Genomic DNA, 23,480 nt, shown 5'->3' on the forward strand with positions numbered 1-23,480 from the left:
CATGTGTTTCAGGATTAGGGGATTTATCTGTATATAACAGAGAAAGCTAATTATATTCTTGCCTTGTTAAATTGTTAAAATATGACAAGTTTTACAGAATCGAGAAGTTATCATTTGATAATAATTTAATCCAATTTTATTCTGTCTTGTTAAATTAATCATAATGAGATGCGATAAATAAATGTTCAGCATTAATCGAATCCATATACATATTATACAATATAATTTTGAGATGAAATAAATCAGGAAAAGCTTTAGCACAGAATATTACAGCAGAGAAATAAAATATATATTATGCTTTAGTTAACACTACTTAAATAATGAGGAAACTTTTACTTTACATTTAATAACATTTTTTTTCTTAGTCTCACTAACCAAAACTGACCCATACCAAAATAACATCAACGTGTCTCGAACGGTAGTCTAAGGCCTATTACCTAACACCTATCATCTCTGTTGATTGTCTGATTTCCCTCTTCCTAGTTTGGAAATAAATATTTTAAAAATTAATAATGCTTTATGTATACAGAGGGTCTTAAAACTAAATATTTTAAATTTAAAGAAATAATATGTTTATTATAAAAAAAATATTATAATAAAAAACAGGATTCTATCATATTCCTAAAACACCTAATTATTCTATGTGATTTGTGAAGAAAGGGCATCATTAGAAAAAGTCTTTTGATAAAGATATCGTATAGGAGGAGCGAAATGGGAATTGGTCTCCATTGCAAAGTCTATTAAAACAGCCGAGATTAGTTTATGAGGTGTAAGAAAATGCGAGTTAGCGGAAAATAGCTTTTTTATTAGCTTTATGGTGGCAACTTACAGATACTGACACACAAATAGCTCGTAAAATCTATAGCGGGCAAATCAGCTACGTTAAAGGAGGCCATGGGCTCTAAAAGAACCCAAGTGGATATAAATAATTACGATCTTATTATCATAATACACAATATTTCCCTTTTTTACATCGATAGCAAATTTCCTTCAGAACGGAAAAAGCCTTAGTGTTCCTCATGCAATTTGAAAGATTAAGACCGCCCTTATGTATATTTTTTTCCGTAATGACGTTTAGTATTTACGGAGGCAGGCAACTTTTTCCCCTCTATATAATTATTAGTCTGTGTGCAGCGAAATTTATGTGTTGCAAGTCACACCCAGATGTCGTATCGGTACGCGCTAGTCTCCACAACTTTGCATTAATGGATAATAGAAAGCAGTTTTCTAGAGGGTTGTTTGCAGGATTAACGACGTTCTCTCTTAATCTTGACTAAACCGGATGTGGATTTGCTGAAGCTGGAGTAGAATTCCGTTTGTAAAGCTTTCGAATTTGTCGGACTGTTGTAAATAGATGGACCGATAGCTACTGAACAGGGCCGGTTTTATGACTGTTTTGTCTAAAGGCGTTCTACAGTCAAAGGAAATTTATAGGGAATCGAATATCCAAGTGGTGCTACCAGTGTTGACGAAAATACTTAAAAAAATCAGATGTTTTTGATTTTAATAGAAAACGTGATTTAAATCGATTTTCCAAATAATTAGGACTTATTTCCAATTAAAATCCTATCCTAAATTTTATTAAAATACTAATATTTCAACGATGTTTCACAAGGGACCAACCAGAGACATAGAACAATACACTATTGTTTGGAAATAGTCTTAAATCGGGAATGAAATTAGTATTATCTAATGTCAAAGTGTAAAATACAATATGATTTAAAAAAACGGCGCCAGCGATGGATATGAAATGAAGATCGCTGTCACTTTTTATATGTAAAATTGTATAGGAAATGTCATCAATATTCATTTCGAAGCCAACTGGACGCCGTTTTTTTTTTATCTTACGGTACTTACTGCAGATCGCAATGTCGGTAGAAATTTAGAAAGAACTAGAAGATAAATTGGAGAAGGCAGAAGTTATCTTGACCAAGAAACAGCTGTTTCAAAAAAGATATAAATCATCATATTTTCAGCATAAGTTTTAAAAAAGTTGTTTTTTTTTATTTAAATCACATGACTAAAATAAAAAAAATGAATTTTATTCATGAACGTTAGAAAATGTAAAGACAGCATTTTTTAATTTGAACATTTAAAATCGTGTTTCTAAAAGGTTGGGCAATGTAAAACAGTGGTCTAGTAGCGATATATCCAAAAGAGTAAATACAACGAGCCAGCCACAATTCATTCACATTTCGCCATCATTTCACATATCCCTCTGTTTTACCAGTATACAAAACATGCCCAAATTGATTTTTTACCAACTATGAAATTTGCCGTACGCGCTCAAAGCGAAACTAGATAATTTTACGCCTTAATGGGATGTTGAGCAGTTGCCAAAATAAAAATTAGCGTTTTTATTTTCTCTTAGAGCAGCATTTGTGGTTTCCACTGAAACTGAAACATTGGGAACAAAGCTATCGGACCTATTTTTATTCAGCAACGGTAATTTGTAGCGTCCATTTAGCTGGCACGCTTATTTATGCATCAATATATGCTAACACGAACTTAGAGAAACATATATTCATTGTCTCTCTGGATGACCTAATTCTTTTATTTGTTTCGCAGAGAAAACCGTGCTCTGGATATTTGTATCGCTTTTTTTTCGAAATCTGCGCACTGAATCCTGTTAATACAATCCGTTATTTCTTCCTTCATCACCGTCATCATCACCATTTCCAGCCTATTCAATAATTTTCAATTATGATGTTTACCTCCCTAACATATTTAGACAATCTTCCTGTGATTGGGACTATTATTTTCTATCGTTGGCTATGCGGGTCTCGCTCTTAGTTAGCTCAAAAATCCCATTCGGTCCCAGTGGGGGAAGTTTGGTTTGGTTGTTTAGCTTCAATCATTTTTTCCCTAAAATAAATAGTAATAAAGATAGAGCAATTTTTTACTCTACGTTTTATAAATCTATATATCAGCTATAATTTTTGAGTTAACAGTATAGTGTTAATATAGATAAATCAAGTATAAATTTAAGCATTAAAACAATTAAAAATAACGTTTAAATATTATATATTAAATAAAATTATTGTTAAAAAATTATTATTAAATTAAAGTTATTAAATGAAATCTGTTGTGACGTCATCCAGAGCGTCATTTTTGTCCACAACTAACATAAAAGTTTGTGCAATTGATTCAGTAGCACTAACCACACTTTGAAGAACATTTAAGACCCAGTTTTCTACAAGAGCAATTTTTAGAGCACTGTCTTTGCTATTGCAAAAAAAAATAATTTTAGTAGGTCAGGAGGTTGATTGAATAGGTGTCAGATTGCCTTTTTGGTCTTTCTTCCATCCATATTGTAAAGGCTCTAACTTGTTACCAATCCATTCTTGAATCTAAAAAATACAACTTATAACATTTCCTATAATAGATTTAGGTATCTTGACAGTTACCTGAAAGTATGTCCTGAGTAAATGGAGTTTTGCAGAATTCTCAGTTAAGGGTTTGTCTTGATGTAATCCTATTGTATAGAGTGTATATCAACTGGTTAATATGTTTAATATAGCTTGGGCACTGATATAGCTTTAAAAGATAATTTTATCCTGACTGAAACAAGTCATCTTTGTTAGCATTTTTTTCTAAAAATGCGTCGAGGTGTTGACAAAGATTGTCATCTTTTTCATTTTTGACTTGTTTCAGTCAGGATTAAATTATCTTTTAAAGCTATGTTACTGTCCAAGCTATATTAAACATATTAACCATCTGAGATACACTCTATACAATATTATTACATCAAGGTAAGCTCTTAAGACCTACCTTCAATTTACCTAATTTGCCTCCAACTGAGAACTCTGCAAAACTCCATTTACTCAGGACATACTTTCTGGTATCTGTAAAGATATATCTATTATAGAAAATGTTATAAGTTGTATTTTTAGATTCAAGAATGGATTGGTAACAAGTTCGATCCTTTACAATATGGATGGAAGAAAGATCAAAAAGGCAATCTGACACCTATTTAATCAACAGAAGTTATGGCGCCTCCTGACCTACAAAACTTATTTTTTTGCAATTGCAAAGAGAGTCAGTGCTTTAATAATTGCTCTTCTAGAAAACTGGGTCTTAAATATTCTTCAAAGTCTGGTTAGTGCTACGGAATCAATTGCAAAAACTTTTGTATTTTAGGTGAGGACGAAAATGACGCTCAGGATGACGTCATAGCAGATTTCATTTAATAACTTTAATTTAATAATAATTTTTTTAACAATAATTTTATTGAATAAATGATATTTAAACGTTATTTTTAATTGTTTTTATGCTTAAATTTATACTTGGTTATCTATATTAACACTATACTGTTAACGCAAAAATTAAAGCCATATTAAAGCTGATTCGTTTAAAAACACTGGAAAATTTATAAAACAGTATAGTAAAAAATTGCTTTATCTCTATTACTATTTATTTTAGAAAAAAAATTATTGAAGGTAAAATATTCTAAATTTAATTCTTTACAAAAAATATATCTTAAGTTTTTTCGAAAAAAGTTATGCAAACGGAGATATTTGAAAAAAACGAAAAAATCCAAGATGGCGGCGGTTTTTTTCAAACTTCCCCCACTGGGACCGAATGGGACTTTTGAGGGGTTAAATAGGAGATCATTATCTACAGATTCCCGTTGAGATCGGTTTGTTACTAATTTTTTCCACCTCAACCTCTAGATTGACTGACCTACATTGCTACTTGAGGGATTTGATTCTATGAATGATATCTATTACCTGGGTCTTTTGTCGTATCCACTATATTCTCTTTCCCAGTATATATGTCGGTTTTAAATTTCCAATATCCAAATTTCGCATGCCTAGGTCATGACTGGCAGAACACATTGATCGAATGCTTTCTTCTTTAGATAAAGGTATCGTTCAAGATTTGAATGCGATTGAGTTTCTTCCATATCTGCTCCATACTAACTTCTTATGTTCTTCTGTTGATTTCTGGCAGTAGGAGATCCTAAGCTGTGCATCTAGTTGTATATTTGTTGTTTAATTACCAATAACTTTAAAATATTGGAGATATCTCCTTGGTGGAGGCTGGACATGAAAAAACAGCAATGACGTGGAAAAGCCTGGGTTAAAAATTAAAACTTTTTAATTGCAGAATTCTAATTTCAGCATTCGACTAATTAAAGGGTATAACTGCTAAATCTGTCTGCGTAACCTATTTTCATTACGGGGAAAAAGCTCAGGCTTTGCCTAATGATATTCGCCCCCGAGAGTCTGTTGATTACCCAGGATTTTTGTCATTCAATTTACATTTGTTAAAAATCGGTTAAACCGGTGGGCCAGGTGAACCGAGACACAAAAATAAAAAGCTTTTATGTTAATGTCATTTTTTTTTTCATTCAACTAAATGCTGTTTTAATTTAATATACTACAGACTAACAGCTATTAAATTGAAGGATTTGAAAGACATGTTTAAAAAAATGTAGTTTGAAATGTTGAAAAAGTAATGAATTAAGAAAAATATGTTTTACGCGTAAAAAATAGTTTTTTACGCATCCGTAGGCTGTGTCTCCCTAGCTCGTGTGTCACGGCCTTGAATTTTTACTCCCAGCGCGCGTATAGAAGTTTCACTTCAAAAATCAAAATTAAAACTACATTCCAATTTCCATATTATTTTTAAATTCTCAGGTACCGATATCTGGTCTAGGTTTAAAAATATTCTTTAAATCTTAAGAGAGTATCTTATCTTTTTTAATCATAGGGTACCGAAATTGTGAGCTTAGCTACACAATATTGGGCGGGCATAATCGTTTTGCTATCGTCGTATTCTTTGATCTTAAAACTGCTTTTTCTCACCCCCAAAACCTTTTACGTACCTCTTAATTTGCTAACGTGGCAACTTTAACTCCCGGTCAACGTTCCAGCAGCGGCCATGTTCTATTTATTACCAAAATTTTACAGGGAATTCACACACTACTGGCTTTGATCTGCAAACGATAAAAAAACCTTTCAGAAACTGCTACTGTTTATGGGGAAGTGTAAAAACTGAGTTTTATATCATAGCCCAATGATTTGAGATTTTTTTTCAATAAAAATATTAGCGAGTGGGAACTTTTGACGCAGTTAGTTTCTATTTGACAAGTAAATGACGAAAAATTTGTGACATGACGAAACTAGTTTCAAAGGCCTTAGAAACATAGTAAACATAGTCATAAAATTCTGAAAATTACAGCATTTGCAGGAAATTTTATGTAGATTGAGACGACCTTCAAAGAAGATATCTTGGTTATGTGAGAATTATTTTTTTGGACCCTTGTTTTGAACTTTATTTTTGATAATGCTTAAAACGTCTCCTACATCCATTAGTGTTCTCGGAAGACTACAATGTCCTATATTTTCTTATTTTACGACTTCTAATTAGTAAATAACAACAATTTTAATACAATCGATAACATGACTAAAATCGCCAATTTTCACGACTATATGTATGGAAAAAAGTCGAAAAAATGACCATTTTTGACTATTTTTACACATTTTCAGAGGCTTTAGAAAAATAGTAGTCATAGCCGCAAAATTTTGAAAGTCTCAACATTTATAGGAAATTTTATGTAGATTGAGAATATACACACTTTTAAAGACTTAGATATCCTGGTTATGTTAGAAAATTAATTTTATGGAGACAAATATTTGATTTGAGCCATTTTTGATGATGCTTAAAACGTCTCTTACATCCATTACTGTTCTCGAAAGACAATAATGGCCTATATTTTCTTATTCTACGCCTTTTAATTAGTAAATAACAGCAGTTTTACCACTATCGGTGACATGACGAATATCACCAATTTTCAATGTATGGAAAAAAGCCGAAAAAATTACCAATTTTTAAATGCCTTAGAAAGATTGAAATCATAGCCATAAAATTATGAAAATTTCAACATTTGTAGGAAATTTTATGTAGATTCAGAATATGACCGTTAAGGGCTTAGATATATTGGTTTTATTAGAAAATTATTTTTTTGAATCCTTGTTGTGGGCTATATTTCATCAAAATTTACGTGATTCAGTCAATGAATTGTGAAAACTTAAAAAAAACATTAAAAGTTATTTTCGGAAACGCAAAAATTTGTTACGATCGACTGAAAACACTTATCCAGTAAAAAGTAAGCTTTTTCTTTAAAATTAATGTTATACAGGCGTGGCAGTTTCTTGATTTATATTGGCAAGGATCGTTTAAATTCTCTCATAGTCACGCTTTGGTTTTTCTGGCAATGCCATAGCTCATCCCAGTGACATTTTTAATATCCCCTTAGTTTTTTTTTCCTTTCTTGTTCCTAACATTTTCCGGAGACTTATTACATTTCCACGGCTCTTCACTGTAAAATTCCAACAAACTCTTCGACTTCGCCGAGCACACTGTACAGCATAAATTTATCAAATTATACAACTCGAAGGCAATTCTTTACTTAAAAATTTCCAGCTTTGTCTTATTATCTCACAAAGTATTCTCTAACTTAGGCTAACTAAGTTTAAACTTCGCTGTAATCTAAAACAAATATCATTTGTATTTGTCACTCATTCCCGGAAATAAACAATTTTCCTTTTTAATTAAAACTTACTGCAATCTCTGACGATAATTATGTCGGTTTGCCTTCTTGTTATAGTTAGAATGTTCTTAAATAACTCAATTTTATGTCAGCTTTGTCCCTTTCTATAGTTTTATTTTAATTTACTTTTATTTTTTTTTTGTTAGATACCTTTATTGTTAAAATTAAATTTAATTAATATCGTGTAATTGTTTCCACTTTTTTGAGAAAAAAATCATTCTTAGATTTTTGAAGCCTTGTTTTTGAGCCATTTTTGAGGGTGACGAAAATCGCCAATTTTCACGACTTAATATTTTCAAATGCCTTAGAAAAATAGCAATCATAGTCACAAAATTAGGAAAATTTCAGCATTTGTAGGAAATGTTATGTAGATTCAGAGCATATACACGATTAAAGGTTTAGATATCTTGGTTTTGTGAGAAAATTAATCTTTTGGGCCCTTGTTTTGAGCTATTTTTGATGATGCCTAAAACGTCTCCTACATCCATTACTGATGTCGTAAGACTACAATGGCCTATATTTTCTTATTCTAGGCCTTTTATTTAGTAAATAGCAGCAGTTTTAACAAAACATGACGAAATATGTATGAAAAAATTCGAAAAAATGCCCATTTTACCTTTTTTACACATTCTCAAAGGTTGTAATCAGAGTCTAACCATAATTGTAATCTAGTTCTAAAGTTATGAAACTTTCAGCATTTGTAGGAAATTTTATGTAGATTCAGAATATGTACACTGGACACCTTTAAAGGACTGGATGTATTGGTTTTGTGAGAAAAATTTTTGGACTATTTTTATTTTATTATGATAGTTAAAATATCTCCTACATCCATTCTTGTAACATATATTTGCATCATTTTATACATGAGATTATTAAAGAAAACTTTTCTTCATCTCTCGCAACAATCTAAGTCAAAAATATCAGGAATAAAATATTGTTGTGTATTCTTATAAACTTCGATGCCCCAGAAAAAAAAATTTGAATTTTTCGGTAGGATTTCTTTAAAATTAACTTGTAAAATAACGAGGGATATCTATAAATACATTGAATATATGCAAAATAAATTGAAATCATGTAACGGTCATAACGTATAGCAGAATGCCTGATTTCCATTTGTTCGATTAAATCTAATAACGTCATAAATAAATAAATAAAATTGTATTTTGTATATTTTATCAAAACGTAAAAGTGAAATGTTATGCAAAATACAAAGAAATTAACGCTTATAGGAAATTGGCAACGTTGCCATTAATTATTATAGTATCGTATATTTCCGAGCTTTTCACCAGACCTAATTTTTGTTCCGTTTTATTATAAATTATTTAATTTTTCGATATATTCTAATAAAACAATTGGAAATACGTAATAAATTATCAAAATTTAAGAGCTTATTTAATGTTTCTAACCATAACCGAGAATAAGAAAGTATATAAATACATTAAAATCAACAATACACCAAGAAATCGAATTTCTACCTTGGACTTTGTGTTGGCAAATTGCGAATGTTTTGTTATTTTAAATGAATTTATGGACAACCTTCCTTGTATACTTGTCACCTCCAAAAACAGGGCGTGCTCTACTGTCACATGCACACTGTTATCCATGTTCGGAAACTAATCTGAATGAGGTTTCCTCTTCCAATTTACTTCCTTAAAAAAATATGTCCTTTTATCTTTAAGAAAAAAACAGACGCTTCGTATTGGCACTATTTTTTTATCTTTTGTGTTATTTGTGTTAAAGGTGGCAGAAATTAAAGAAAGTAAATAAAAAAGGTAATAAAGCAGGTGTATATACCCACACACGTGTAAAAGCTATTTCCCTTTTTTTTGTAGTGAAAAATAGGGCTTCGTTGCCTGTTTCGTCCCTTAAATATGTATGGGAATCACGGGTTTTAAATCTAAATATATCACGGCTCACTTTTGCGGTTTTTTTCTCTCTTGCCTTTCTTCTCTACGTGTGAATTTAAAGGAAATTTAAAAATGGCGCATTTTTGATACGGCAACGTGCCATATTCCATCCTATTCCTCGCCTAAAGTCGTTTCGGTTCTTTTTTCGTTCGTTTGTTGAAAATTTAATTTGAAAGCTGGACTTTTCGGTCGAAATATTTTCGTCAAATACTGTTATATCGGAAAACATGTTCAAATTATAAGTCCCAGTTTTTAATTGACATTTGGCAACCCAAATTACTATTTCTCTAATTCTAAGTCTTTGAAAGTGTGTAAAAAAATGGCCAAAAATGGTAATTTTCTCGACTTTTCACCATACATATTGTCGTGAAAATTGGCGATTTTCCACATGCCACCCATTTTTTTTTAAACTGCTGTTATTGACTATTACTATAGTCCAGTGTAGTCTTACGAAAACAGTAATGGATGTAGGAAACGTTTTCAGCATCACCAATAATAGCTCAAAACAAAGGTCCAAAAAAATAATTTTCACAAAAAACCAAGCTTTCAATATAGGGTATATATATTCTGAATCTACATAAAATTTCCTACAAATACTGAACTTTTCATAATTTTAAAACTATGATTACTATTTTTTCTAAGGCCTTTGAATATGTGTACAAAATAGCCAAAAATATAAATTCTTTGTCATTTTTCCAAACATGAAAATTATCGATTTTATCGAAAAATTTCGAAAACTGCTGTTATTTACTGATTAAAATATGTAGAATAAGAAAATATAGGCCACTATAATGGCACAAGAACATCAGTAATGGATGTAGGAAGCGTTTTAACCATCATCAAAAATAGCTCAAAACAAAAATCCAAAAAATTAATTTTCTCACAAAACCAAGAGATCTAAGCCTTTAAAGGCGTAGATATTCAGAATCTACATAAAATTTCCTACAAATTTTCATAATTTTATGATTATTAAACTATTTTTTCTAAGGCCTTTGAAAATGGGTGAAAAATAACCAAAAATGGTCATTGAAAATTGGTGATTTTGGTCATGTCGCCGATTTTGTTAAAGCTGCTGATTTATTAATTAAAAGGCGTAGAATAAGAAAATATAGGCCATTATAATGTTACGAGAACAGTAATGGATGTAGGAGACGTTTTAACCATAATCAAAAATAGCTCAAAACAAAAATCCAAAAAATTAATTTTAACACAAATCCAAGAAGTCTAAGCCTTTAATGGTAAAAGACACATAAAATTTCTTACAAATACTGAAATTTTCATAATTTTATGACTATGGCTACTATTGTTCAAAGGCTTTTGAAAATGACTTTTTTTTTCGACTTTTTTTTATATGATCATGAAAATTGTCGAATTTGGTTAAGTTACCGATTTTATTGTTAAAATTGCTGTTATTTACTAACAGCAAAAGGAGTAGAATATGAAAATATAGGCCATTGTAGCATTACAAGTACAGCATGTAGTTTTAGTCTACCTCAAAAATGGCTCAAAAACAAGGCTGCAAAAAATTAAATTTTCTAATCTACGGAATTATTTTACTTAGATGAAATGTATAATTACTGGAAGCCCAATTTTTAAAATAGAAATTTTAAAGCAAAAAAAGTAGAAAATGTGACTAATAAATTATGGCGATGCTGAAATAATAGGAATACCTACTGATATCCCGCGCTTGAATTTTTTGTATTAAACTTGTCAAGTACTGTTAAACACTAATTGAAATTGAAACCGTGGCGTTTACAAACAAAACTGATATTTTAATTTTGCAGCGCCTCATTTTTTCCACCCTTTATTTTATCTCGGAACAATTTCGAATTTATGCGGCCATTTTATTGTACAAAACACTATTAATATTAAAGAGGGCTGTAATTATTTTTCGCGTTTTTCCCTGTCCAAGACATTTATTAACCGTTCTTCCTTTGGAGAGGCGGGCGGTTGACTTTGAAAATTTTTCCACTGAAATTTTAATTACCCCTTGCCGAGCAGATTATAATTTCAGCTTAATAATTTAACTATGCCGCTAATTGGTTTTTGTTTTTCTTAAAGCGACAAGGTAAACACAGATATTAATATTTAAGCATTCAAAGTGCTCAGTTTTATGGTGCTCCCACTCCGTTACATCTTCCAACTGAAACTCTCATTCCAGATAATGTGTTTTGTTAATTATTCATTTCAAAGATGGTGCTATATTTTTGGTTTATTGTTCGCTTTAAGGAATCATAATGGTTTATCAGTTTAAAAGGATCTTTATCTCATTAATTTCCGCCTTTAAGGATCCTTTAAATTATACCTTCAACTTAGATTTCGTTTTAAACCCCAGATCGGTTATATTATCTTTAACACTTACATTATAAATAGCTTTAATTGCTACTGCGATGGGACCTATCGAATGAATTAGACTATCGAATGGTTACTGAATGAATGATTTCAACTATCGAATGGTTTTATTCGAATAAAATCATTCATTCATTTGTATACTAAAGCATATGTGACAACCTCGCCGTGCAACTAAATGGTTATCGTTGAGCCAGGACTATGGAATGCTTTTGATAAATGAAATTTAGTCAGAGTATTCGTTTGATTTTTGTGTGCGTCAGTGCATTATTAGTTCTTCCAAATTTTTATAACTTCACCTTATAAATACTGTGCCAATTTTGGGTTTATTAAAATATTTAAAATACTAAAATAGTAGTTTTTTTTTTAATTGACGATTGTGTGCGTGTGCAGGTGTCAAAATTTTTCCGAAAATTTGTGTGATTTTCCGTAGCCCGATCTTTCAATTATTTTATTTTATATGGTTTGTATGGTCTATTTTTTAATGGGAAATTTTGAGAAGTAGCAATTTTTAAGAGAGATGATGTGAACTTAGAATTAACTCTAAAAATACATATTTGTATTTTAGATGTTTAAATAATATGAATTAGTTGAACTTAATAATCATATATTTGTAATGTGGTTAAGTAAATGGTTATCGAACTCAAACTATGGGGTGAGAAAATTAAATTGAAAGTTTTACACGTGCCAATTTAAAAAAAAGTTAACGCTGTTTGTATTTTGTTTATGCTAATTCTCTTACATGTAGTTTTTTGCGAAGAAATATTTCATTTATTTTTTAAAGTAAATGCCAGTAAAAGTAAATATTATTTTTAAATAGTAATATAAAGTACCTAATATATATAATTTTGATTTCTAATTTTTTATTTATATTTTCCTTCCATTACACTGCATGCTTAGAAAATTAATAAATGTTTATATTTCATGATTTTAAAGTTTGTTGTTAATATAACAAATTAGTTCTGTAATTATTATTATTTAATAAACCAACGTTGCCACACAAAAAATTTAAAGACTATATTATTTTTAAATAGGATCTAATATAAATAATTTTGACATCTAATTTGTTGTTTATATTTTGCTACTACGTAAAAAAAATGTTTATATTAAATTATTTTAAATTTTGTTGTTAATAGGTATAACTATTAATAATTATTACTGTTATTATTATTTTTATTAAACCAGTCCTTGCTTAAAAACATTAAAAATAATTTTCCTACATCCAAAATAACAAGTATTATTGCAGTGTAACAACAGAATATTGATAAAAAAAAATGCAAAATATATAGACATACTATCCCTAACTAACTAAAGCCAAACAATAATATTCTTTGCTAATATCAACTAATACCAATATATGGCAACAGCGCCCTTCATAATGTATTTTCTGTGTAAATACTAGCACCTCAATAAAAAAAATTAATGTGTCCTTATCTTTATATGACTCCGCAAAAATCAAAGATGCCGGCTTCTTTCATAGCATTGCCATCGACCGCTGTCGGGTTTCTCGGAAAGAAACCTACGTCGCCGGGCGACAACTAAAATCCAGTTAATATTTTATTATAATGGATCCTTACGAATAAATGAATTTCATAAATGAATGAATTTTATAAATGAATGGTTTTTGCTGCCGAATTACTAGAATACAATATTTCAAGGCAGATGACGCATCTATTCGATAATTTTTATTCGAATAGTTTTCAACGAATGTTTTATTACTAGCTATCGAATTATTCGAATAAATTCCAACTATCGAATGTTTCGATAGTATTCATTCGATAGTTCCCACTACTAAATTTGCTACGGGCTTATAACCTAGGGTGACCAGACGTCAGGATAAAGCCGGACATGTCCGGCTTTTTCGCTTAAATGAAAACGTCAGGCCGGCTTTTTGTCGTGTCCGGCTTTTTATCAATCGAAAATTCTAAATAACTAAAAACGCACATTATCATTATTCCTGGTTCCGACTTTCTCAAGCTGGCAACGCCGCGCCGCGTCGGTCGTCGCGTATATCGATACCGACCCGACACAACCAAACCCATACCGATCGACACAACCAGAGAGCGTGCGTAAAATCGAAATCGCTTTTAATTGTTTTGTTTTGACTTTTGACTGCGGGTTTCCCCCGAGTATATAAAAACCGACGTTTCACCTGGTTTCACTTCACAGTTTCACAGTTGAGTATTCATAGTTCAGTTTAAGTTCAGCAGCAGCAAGTAAACATCATGTCTAAAAGAAAGTGTAAATTTACCGAAAAACTGGCGACAAAATACAAACTTTTTGTAAAAGGCCGAAACGAAGAAGAAGCCAAATGTGTGCCTTGTGATTCGTTTGTTTCTGTTGGCAGCAAAGGAGCAGCAGATTTGGAAAAACATATTTCTACGGAAAAACACAAGAAAAGTCTTCAAGCCTCTTCCTCTTGCATGAAACTGGATAACTTTTTCGTCCAAAAGAATAGTTCAGTTGATTTTAAACTTAAAGCTGCAGAAGGTACATTAGCATATCACACCGTTTCGCACCATCAGTCTTATAGATCGTTGGACTGCACTTCATCTCTTCTTAAAAAGGTAGGTACCCAATTTTGCAGTAAAAAATATATACAGCGTGTTTTAAAAACACTTCTTCACCTTCGAGTTAAAAGTCAGAAATAAATAAAAAAAAATAAGCTTAGACATTTTTGTGATCTGATAATAAAAATATTATGTACTTGGCTGTACTAAAATGTATTTAAATATTTATTTATTCAATTTAGTAAAAACAGCTCAGCCAAAAGTTACTAGGAAAAAAAATACCGTTATTAAAAAAGGTACCTATGCAGTTATTAATAGCAAATTTTAAGTTTTAACATATTCTTTGTGTTTTTTTAGATAATTCCGGATTCAGAAATAACTGCTAAATTTGGATGCGGAAGAACAAAAACCGAAGCAATTGTTAATCATGTACTCTCACCTCACGCACAAGAAACATTAATATCAAGTCTAAATTCTGTAAATTTCTATGGTATCGGTACAGATGCAAGTAATCATGGAGCTACTAAAATGTTTCCTGTTGTTGTCCAGTACTTTCAATGGTTCAACGGAATTCAGACACAGGTATTGGAATTATCTGCCCTTTCAAGTGAAACGGCTGAAGCCATATCAAAATATCTGATAACAACCATAAAAAAATTTAACATTACTTCCAAGTGTATTGCTTTTTCCGGTGACAATGCTAATGTAAACTTTGGAGGTCTCGCAAGACGAGGACAGAAAAATGTTTTAAGCAACATGAAGCAAGACTTAAATTCAGATATAGTTGGTATAGGTTGTCCAGCCCATATTCTTCATAATTGTATACAGCATGGAGCTGATTCACTGCAGTGTGATGTGGACTACATCATCTTCAAAATATTTAACTACTTTTCAATCTACACGGTAAGAACGGAAGCATTAAAAGAATTTTGCAACTTTGTTGAAATATCCTATCAACCACTTTTATATCATAGCAAAACAAGATGGCTATCCATGTTCCCAGCCATTGAACGGATTCTTAAACTCTATCCGGCACTTAAATCCTACTTTGAATCTCAGCAAGACTGTCCAGCTATGCTAAGAAAATTTTTTGAGAGTGAATTTTCAGAAATGTATTTGTGGTTGTTAGATTCAACTATGCACATTTTCCATGTAAACGTTGCGTTAATTGAAAAAGAAAATATTTCCATTTTGGAAGTGCAGGACATTCTTGCATCAGTCCTCACAGCACTACAAGGAAGGCTCTCCGAGCAATTTATACCATTAAAAGTAAGAAGTCAGTTAAATGTGTTAAGGGAAAAGGGATTACAAAAAGAAGTTAATGATTTTAAGGAGCAAGTATGGCAATTCTATACTAAATGTATAGACTATTTAGAAAAATGGGCCGCTCCATTGGCAGAATTTAATTCATTTCAATGGATGCTTTTAAATGATACAAACTTTAAATTTAATGATATTTTGCCCTGTATTGAATTTTTATCCAAAAAAGGGGTAGAAATTAATGACACAAAACTAATTGATGAAATCATTTTATTAAAAGACAGTTTGACAACAAAGATTCAAAATGAGGAATTTTTATCATTATCTTTAGATAAAAAGTGGTCTTACTATTTTAAGCAATTAAAACACATTGATTTATCATCAGAATTGCTTAAAATTTGTGAATTTTACTTTGCTATTCCGGCACATAATGCTGCCGTCGAGCGAATTTTTTCTTTAATCGCAGCGCAGTGGACCAAAGAAAGAAACCGTTTATCTATCGAATCAATAAAAAAGCCTCATAGTGTTAAAATTTAATTTAAAAATGTCTTGTGAGGAATATTATAATTATTTGATGGACAATCCCAATATTTTAAAAGAAATTGGTTCTTCTGAAAAGTATAAGTAGTTTTTACCTAAGTAGAAATTGTTACATTTTTTTATATAAATATATTTGTTAAATGTCAGTTTTTTTTATTAAAAATCAGGCTTTTTTGTCCTGGTTGTCCTACTTTTCTGCAAATAAATCTGGTCACCCTATATAACCTAATATGCTGACGTAAACATATGATATATAGGCCAAAGCAGGTTTATAAAACATCGATTTTAAAGCCAATTTTTTCGAATATAGGGGTCCAAAACTCTTTGATGTCTAATGAACCAAAAATTATTTTGCAGCTGACCTAAACATCCACAAAAACTACATAAAATTTCCCAATAAAAAAAAATTCCCATAAATTCCACATAATTTTATTGCTAAAATTATTATCCTTTACCAGACGTGCAAAACATATAAAAATGCTCCAAAAATTACTGTTCCTCATAACGTTTCCATATATATTTCATTTTATCGTTATTATGTACAGATAGTAGGAAATAGGAAATTTTATAGTGTAAATTCTAAGATATTTTTTGAAAAATACCGGTTCAAATCAAATACTTATATATAAAATTATATTTTTGTGGCTAGTACTAAAAATATCCCTATATATACTAAATGAATTTCAATGTATAAAACCTACACAATCTAGGATTAACAGTATGCAAGGAAAAAATAATTTTTCGCTGTTTCAATTTTGCGGTTTGCCTGACCATAACCTAATCCGATTTACATATAAACTCGTAATTTTCGTTATATTCAAATAATATTATTTTAGGGAAATAACAGTCTCTTTAAAGACTGTTTAAAAATAATTGTCATGGCACAATGCACGATTTATAATTAATAAGTATTATTAAATAATATTTAGATTACAGTTTCCAAAATATTATAGATGTTATTTTTTATAATGATTATTAAATTTTAAACATTTTTCATGTTTTAATAACGTTAATAGCTAATTTTATGTAGTAACTCACGTGCTGGAGCTCTTTTTTCATGGCAGTAATTTTCTTTAGAATATTTTCCAGTTAATAATTAAGAAAAATCGACACGAAATATCTGAAAAGGGGACAAAATAAACTGCTGTATTACTTTATAGATTGGGGAAAGCTGCGTGCGCTAGCTTTTACATAGTTTTCCACTAATAAAACTTCAAAGCCCCTAAATAAAGTTTTCCGAAAGTTATCCACTCTAAAACTTGACCTATGTCAGGACTCAAAAATATATAAAATAATTTAAAAATTAAATAAGTCTCTTTCAGAGATTAGATGCTTTTATAAAATCTTTATAAAGATATTCTTTACGGCCTAAGACACTAGAAGATATTTCTCAGAACAAGAGGCAAAAACAATCTTGGGATTGTCACGAGGTTTTTAGCAGGACACTGTCTCATCAACGAACACCTCACCAGTAGATTGAAGGTGAGAAACAACGGGAAATGTAGATTCTGTAGGGAAAATGGGGAAACACCAGAACACCCCATAACTTAATGCGCCGAGACGACAACCATTGGTGCAATAAAGTTTGGTACGACTGATATCGGAGATGGAGAACTAATCTCTGTAAAACCGTCTCAGATACTGGTTATTTTCAAAGGCCTGAGACAGAGTTATAACTTGAGAAAAAAAACTTTATTAACACAACAACGATGGTATAAGAAAAAAAGACTGGGATATTGAAAAAAGTTTCTTAAAATGATAGAACATTACCAAAATGTTCGTTGGAGTGGAAAGGCCGGGAAAGCCCTAAAAAAAGCTTAATGTGTGAACGAAAGGGGCAGTTTCTGCCACACAGTGTCCGAAAAAAAATCGGCTTAATTGCGGTTGAAGAAAATAACTTTAATTTATCAGCTGTTTGGGTCTGTAGTGCTCTAAAATTAACAATGGCCTTTTTCCCAAAATTATCTCAATTTATGGGGCACATCCTTCAAATGGAATTAGTAAAAGCCTCGCTATAAAACAACGATTTATCTGAAGCTTTAGCCGACTTAGCTCGTCTGCAGGGCAGGCGGCCCTTTATTCATCAGAGAAGTTGGCTGCGCCTTTCCAGTTACCCTCCGCTGGCTCACTCCAATTCGCCAAATTTTGGCTTTTGAGCACCGGCTCACATAATCTCACTTGCAACTTTAATCAAATAAAAACTATTATACGCCCCCTGCGTATTTAAAAAACACATAATGGATTTAACAGAGAAACAAAAGAATTTTGAACTCGAAATTTGGAGGTTTTGTTTAAATTTTTCATTTTTTTTCTTGGACAATTTTAGACGTTTAAAAAAAGAGAGTAATTTTAGAGGTTTTGTAGTAACTTAATTAGTTTTTGCGAATATGGAGGTTTTATGCGAAATAACTTTTGATTCTTTAAAAATCAAAGAACTTTATATTAAATTTGTTTTTGAAAAAAAATCTTAAAAATCGATTCTTTAAAATTCTTTTAGTGTCTCTATCTTGGATAATATAAAAACAAAATGGCCTACATGTTCTTTTTCTACGCTGCCTATCAAATTAGGTTATAATTAAGATTGGACACAAAATCAATATTTTTGGCATTTCGTGTATACAGAGTGGTCCGAACTGTATTCCGGAAACTTCGGCAACATATTCTGCAGATTAAAATAAGTAAAAAAGTTCGTATAAATGTATGTCCTAAAATGCTTAGTTTCGGAGATACAGGGTGTAGAAATTTCATTTTTATTTCGATTTTTTCCAAATAATTTAAGAAGTAACGTCAACATTTGGATGAAAAGTGGTGTCAGGGAGTTTTTGGACTTGAGAAATTTGATTTTCATGTCAATATGACTCCTACTTGTAGAGGGCGCCACCTACATATTCTTTAACTGTTTTGAAGAGTAATAACTTATCATCCATACCTGTATAAAACTACTGAGTAAAAAAATATACATTTACAACTTTTTCTACATAAAATAGGTCTCTTGGTAAAAATCGCTACGAGTAACGGTTCTCGAGATATTTGAAATTGAAATTATCAATACCTGTCATCATTGACAAATTAAACATGTTGACCAAATAGTTATTAGACTGAAATCTTAAATTTAAAATCTTTTTGTGCCAAAAGTTCAACAGAAACTGTTTAATCATCATTTTTTCGCAGAAAAATTTATGATTAATTTAAAAAAATAAAAATTTATTATTTCAGTCAAATAACTCGCTAATCAACATGTGCTTATTTGTTGTCAATAATGACATGTATTGACTATTTCCATTTTAAATATCTTGAGAACGGTTGCTCGTAGCGATTTTTACCAAGACACATTTTTTACGTAAAAAGTTATGTAAATGTATATTTTTTAAGTCAGTAGTTTTATACAGGTACCGTCGAAAAGTTATAACTCTTCAAAACAGTCAAAACGCATGTAGGTGGCGCCCCCTACAAATAGGAGTCATTTTGACATCAAAATCAAATTTCTCGTGTCACAAAACTCCCAGACACGAATTTTCATTCAAATACTGACGTTACTTCAGAAATTATTTAGAAAAAATCGAAATAAAAATGAAACTTCTACACCCTGTATCTCCGAAACTAAGTATTTTAGGACATACATTTATACGAACTTTTTAACTTTTTTTCATCTGCAGAATATGCTGCCGAAGTTTCCGGAATACAGTTCGGACCACCCTGTATATTTCAAAAGTTCAGCACTGGCGGTAATTTTAGGAATAAAAATGTGAAACTTGGAGGTTTTGCGTAGTAAATTTTGTGTAGTCATTGAGAATATATAGCTTTTATGGAAAATAAGTTTGCGTTCTTTTAAAATGAAAGAATTTTGAACCCCTGTTTTGAAAAAACAATGATCTTAACAATCAATGCTTTAAAATTTTCCTAGAATATCAAATTAATATAATAATAAAATGGGCTACTTATTCATCATGGTCTCAAGAAAATTGGGACCTCTCAGAAATTTGAGAAACGAAAAATACTGAAATTTTCATTTTTTTATACATTTTAGATTTTCAGAAAAACATTTTTAGAAATATGTAAGACGAATGAAAAAAAAACATATATAAATCAGTTCTGGCCTTTACTCGTATTTTGTTTGTTCTCTACCTGCCTTTGACAATATATTTTATAGTGCCGTCTGTTCTTGCTAGAATGCCTTCGCTTCTAGTGGCCAGCGGACCAAATAAAAACCATGCAGGATCGATTTGAATCAAAACTGATGCCTCTTTCTACCGTTTCATGCCCTTAAAACGATTTGTAGTTGCCCTATAATCGCCAGGCTTTAGTTTAATATATGACTGAACCGCAATCGGCCAGATTTTCTACGATTAACTTGGAAAAAACAACATCCCACATATTTTTAATCGATTTATGAATTTCAGACGAAGAGAAGTAGGTCTCAAGATGAATTTAGCAAAAACTAAAGTAATATACAATGAACGGGTGAACACAGAAAACATAATCAATAGCACGACACTGGAAATAGTGGAAGAATATACATATTTGGGACAACTAGTATCATAATCAGAATTTCTCCTACCAGAAATCAACAGAAGAATTAACAAATATCATGGATTTTTTTAGAATTTAGAATGAGTGAGAGGGGGGTTAATCACTTCGACCTTACAGATCCATTGTGTCCCCCTTTCTTGAATCATAACTCATCATACAGTCCCAGGGCTTTGACAAAAGCCAGTATCTGGGACGGTTTTATAGAGGGTAGTTCTCCATCTCCAATATCAGTCTACCAAAATTCATGGCACGAATGGTTGTCGTCTCGGCGCACTCAGTGATGAGGTGTACTGGTGTTTCCCCATCTTCCCCACAGAATCTGCATTCGCTGTTTGGATACGCACCATTAGCTTCAATCCATTGAGGTATTCATTGAGTAGCCAGTGTCCTGTTAAAAACCCCGTGACAATCCGAAGATTGTTCTTACTCAGACCCAGGAAGATCTGTGATTTTTCTTGATCATAAGCCCTCAGAAACTTCTTCGAGTGTCTTAGACCATTGCAAGATTTCCATTCCAGGTAGCGGATGGAATCTTCCAAGTTCTTGAGTTCCGCCTTGAGTTGGTTACCACTTGGAAAGCAGAACGGTTCTGGTCCAGTTAGTGGAGTGTTCGCTCCTTTCCTAGCTAGATTATTTGCTTTTTCATTGCCTTCTATCCCTTGGTGAGCAGGCACCCAGTGTAGGAGGACTTTGTTTTCTTTGCCTAATTTATTCAGCTTCTCTATGCATTCTTTGACCAATATCATGGATAGATACATATAGAAGAAACCCAATTATATTGAAATCTAGAATGTCACTTTATCTAAAAAAAAATAAAGTTTGATCAATGTATACTACCAGTCAAGACATATGCATGCAAAACCTGGACACTTAAAACCGACATTATAAAGAAACTGCAGGTCGCACAACGCTCAATGGAACGAAATATGCAGGGAATAACCAAGAACGACCGTGAAAGAATAGAGTGGATACGACAAATGACCCAGGGAATAGGTGTCATCCACAGAGTCAAATCCCTCAAATGGCAATGGGCAGGTTACCTGACAACCCAAGTAGCATTTTCACGACTTGCGACCACATGTTTACTAAACACAACGTTGGATTAGTTACAAAAAATAGTTAGCTCCCTACCTTGGGTATTAAAATAAATTTAAACGTTTTTATAACGTTGTGCCGACGTTGGACTAGTACTACAGCAAAGTAGAAGCTTCTGCGACGTCGAATAAACGTTGTCTTGTAACCTTTTTTGCTTAAGTGATCTTTAGGTGATTTGGACAACGTAGTTACAACGTTGGATAATATAGAGTTTTCCGACGTCAGTTTCAGGACCTATTCCAACGTTATGCAAACGTCGTCTGTTTTACTAATTCCAACGTTGTTTAGATTTCCTTATTCTTACGTTGGTAGGACGTAGAGTCACTACCTTTTTGCAACTGTATTGAACCATAACCTTAAATCTTAAATTTTCAATTCATTGTTCTGTTCAGTCAGACAGTTCAGTGCTGTTTTTGTTTTTATAAAAAAAAAACTTAATTAAAATGGGACATAAGAAAGGTACATATAAAACTAAATTTAAATATACATCGACATATATTACCGACACTTCCTCGTTTATTTAGATTATAGAGGGCGGCACAAGCTAGACTCTAGAATGACTAAATTAGGCAATCTTGCGACTAGTATACTACCTGTTAAGGCCGAACTGCGACTTTATTAGTCCAGTATGCGACTACTCGAACTACTCCATCTTAATCTCCAAAACAACAAAGTTAAAGCCGCCATGTTGTTAAATAAGAAAATGTTTCGTTCTTAAAATAGCAATTCCTGCTTTTTGAATACATTAACTTGAAATATTTGACCCTAAAAAATACGCGGAAACAATTTTTTCGAATGCGAATAAATTATTCTCATTTTACTAAAAAAAAAATTCAAGAAAATTTTTAAAACTTCTTTAATTTCAAGGCCCATTAGTATTTTTTAAAGTAGAAACAATACATTTATCAATAAAGTTGTTTGCGTTTAACTTTTTACCTTGGGTAACGAGTTACAGAGTCGGTTAAAGTGTTTCAATAATTATGATCTTCAAACATCCTCCACACTTAAATACTTTTGTTTTGTTTTCCTTCACTGCCATCTGACATATGTCTCTAACTAAATTATAAATATAATATTTTTACTATAATTATCCCAATTTAGGATAAAACGCGACTTAGACGCCATATTAGTTTTGTATTTCTGTGAATTAGGATTTTAAACAACGTTGCAGTTTGTACTAAATTAGGCTGCTAGCCAACGTCGGTATCCAACGTCGTTTCGACCCAAAAATTATTCTCCAAACTAGTGCAGACTAGGGTTGGCACGAGGTTGTGCCGACGTTGCGCCCCGACGTTTGGTCGCGTGACACAACGTTGTCCCGACGTCCAAATGCTGCTTGGGAAGAAGAACAGGCAACAGATGGACCACAAACAATTAAGAGACCTAGAGGAAGACCGAACCTGAGATGGAACCATGATTATAGTTCCGGTAATGGATATTATGAAATTAGCAGAGATAACTTGGACCTGCATAGCCAACAAAAGACAACAACCACTACACTATAATTATTGGAAATGGTTGAATCATTATAGTTGGGGGTTGGAACCTTTGGTGTTACACAGCAAAATAAAACACTAAATCACCACAATACACCAAAATACTTTGACTATTACACTGGGCGCGCGTTTCGCTAACCATGTTAGCATCATCAGCAGATGATCAAGACTGCTGGAGTCTTGATCAGATATTGACAAGACAGTTATAACATCTATTTGAAAGAATTCACACCAG

At 31.7% G+C, this 23,480-nt stretch overlaps 2 protein-coding genes across 2 annotated transcripts in view; both read left to right on the forward strand.

The window, feature by feature from the left end:
* LOC115875109 (leucine-rich repeat-containing G-protein coupled receptor 4-like) overlaps positions 1–23,480 on the forward strand; it is a 58,642-nt gene that overhangs the window by 11,952 nt on the left and 23,210 nt on the right. The gene's annotated exons all lie outside the window — the stretch shown is intronic.
* On the forward strand, positions 13,642–16,265 carry LOC115875108. Its single transcript, XM_030890498.1, has 2 exons — positions 13,642–14,381; positions 14,682–16,265. The coding sequence occupies exons 1-2, from the start codon at positions 14,040–14,042 to the stop codon at positions 16,119–16,121; spliced, it is 1,782 nt and encodes a 593-aa protein (XP_030746358.1). The 5' UTR covers positions 13,642–14,039; the 3' UTR covers positions 16,122–16,265.

The sequence above is a fragment of the Sitophilus oryzae genome, unplaced genomic scaffold (genome assembly GCF_002938485.1).
Source record: "Sitophilus oryzae breed Bouriz unplaced genomic scaffold, Soryzae_2.0 scaffold_1318_pilon_pilon, whole genome shotgun sequence".
Classification (NCBI taxonomy): Eukaryota; Metazoa; Arthropoda; class Insecta; order Coleoptera; family Curculionidae; genus Sitophilus; species Sitophilus oryzae.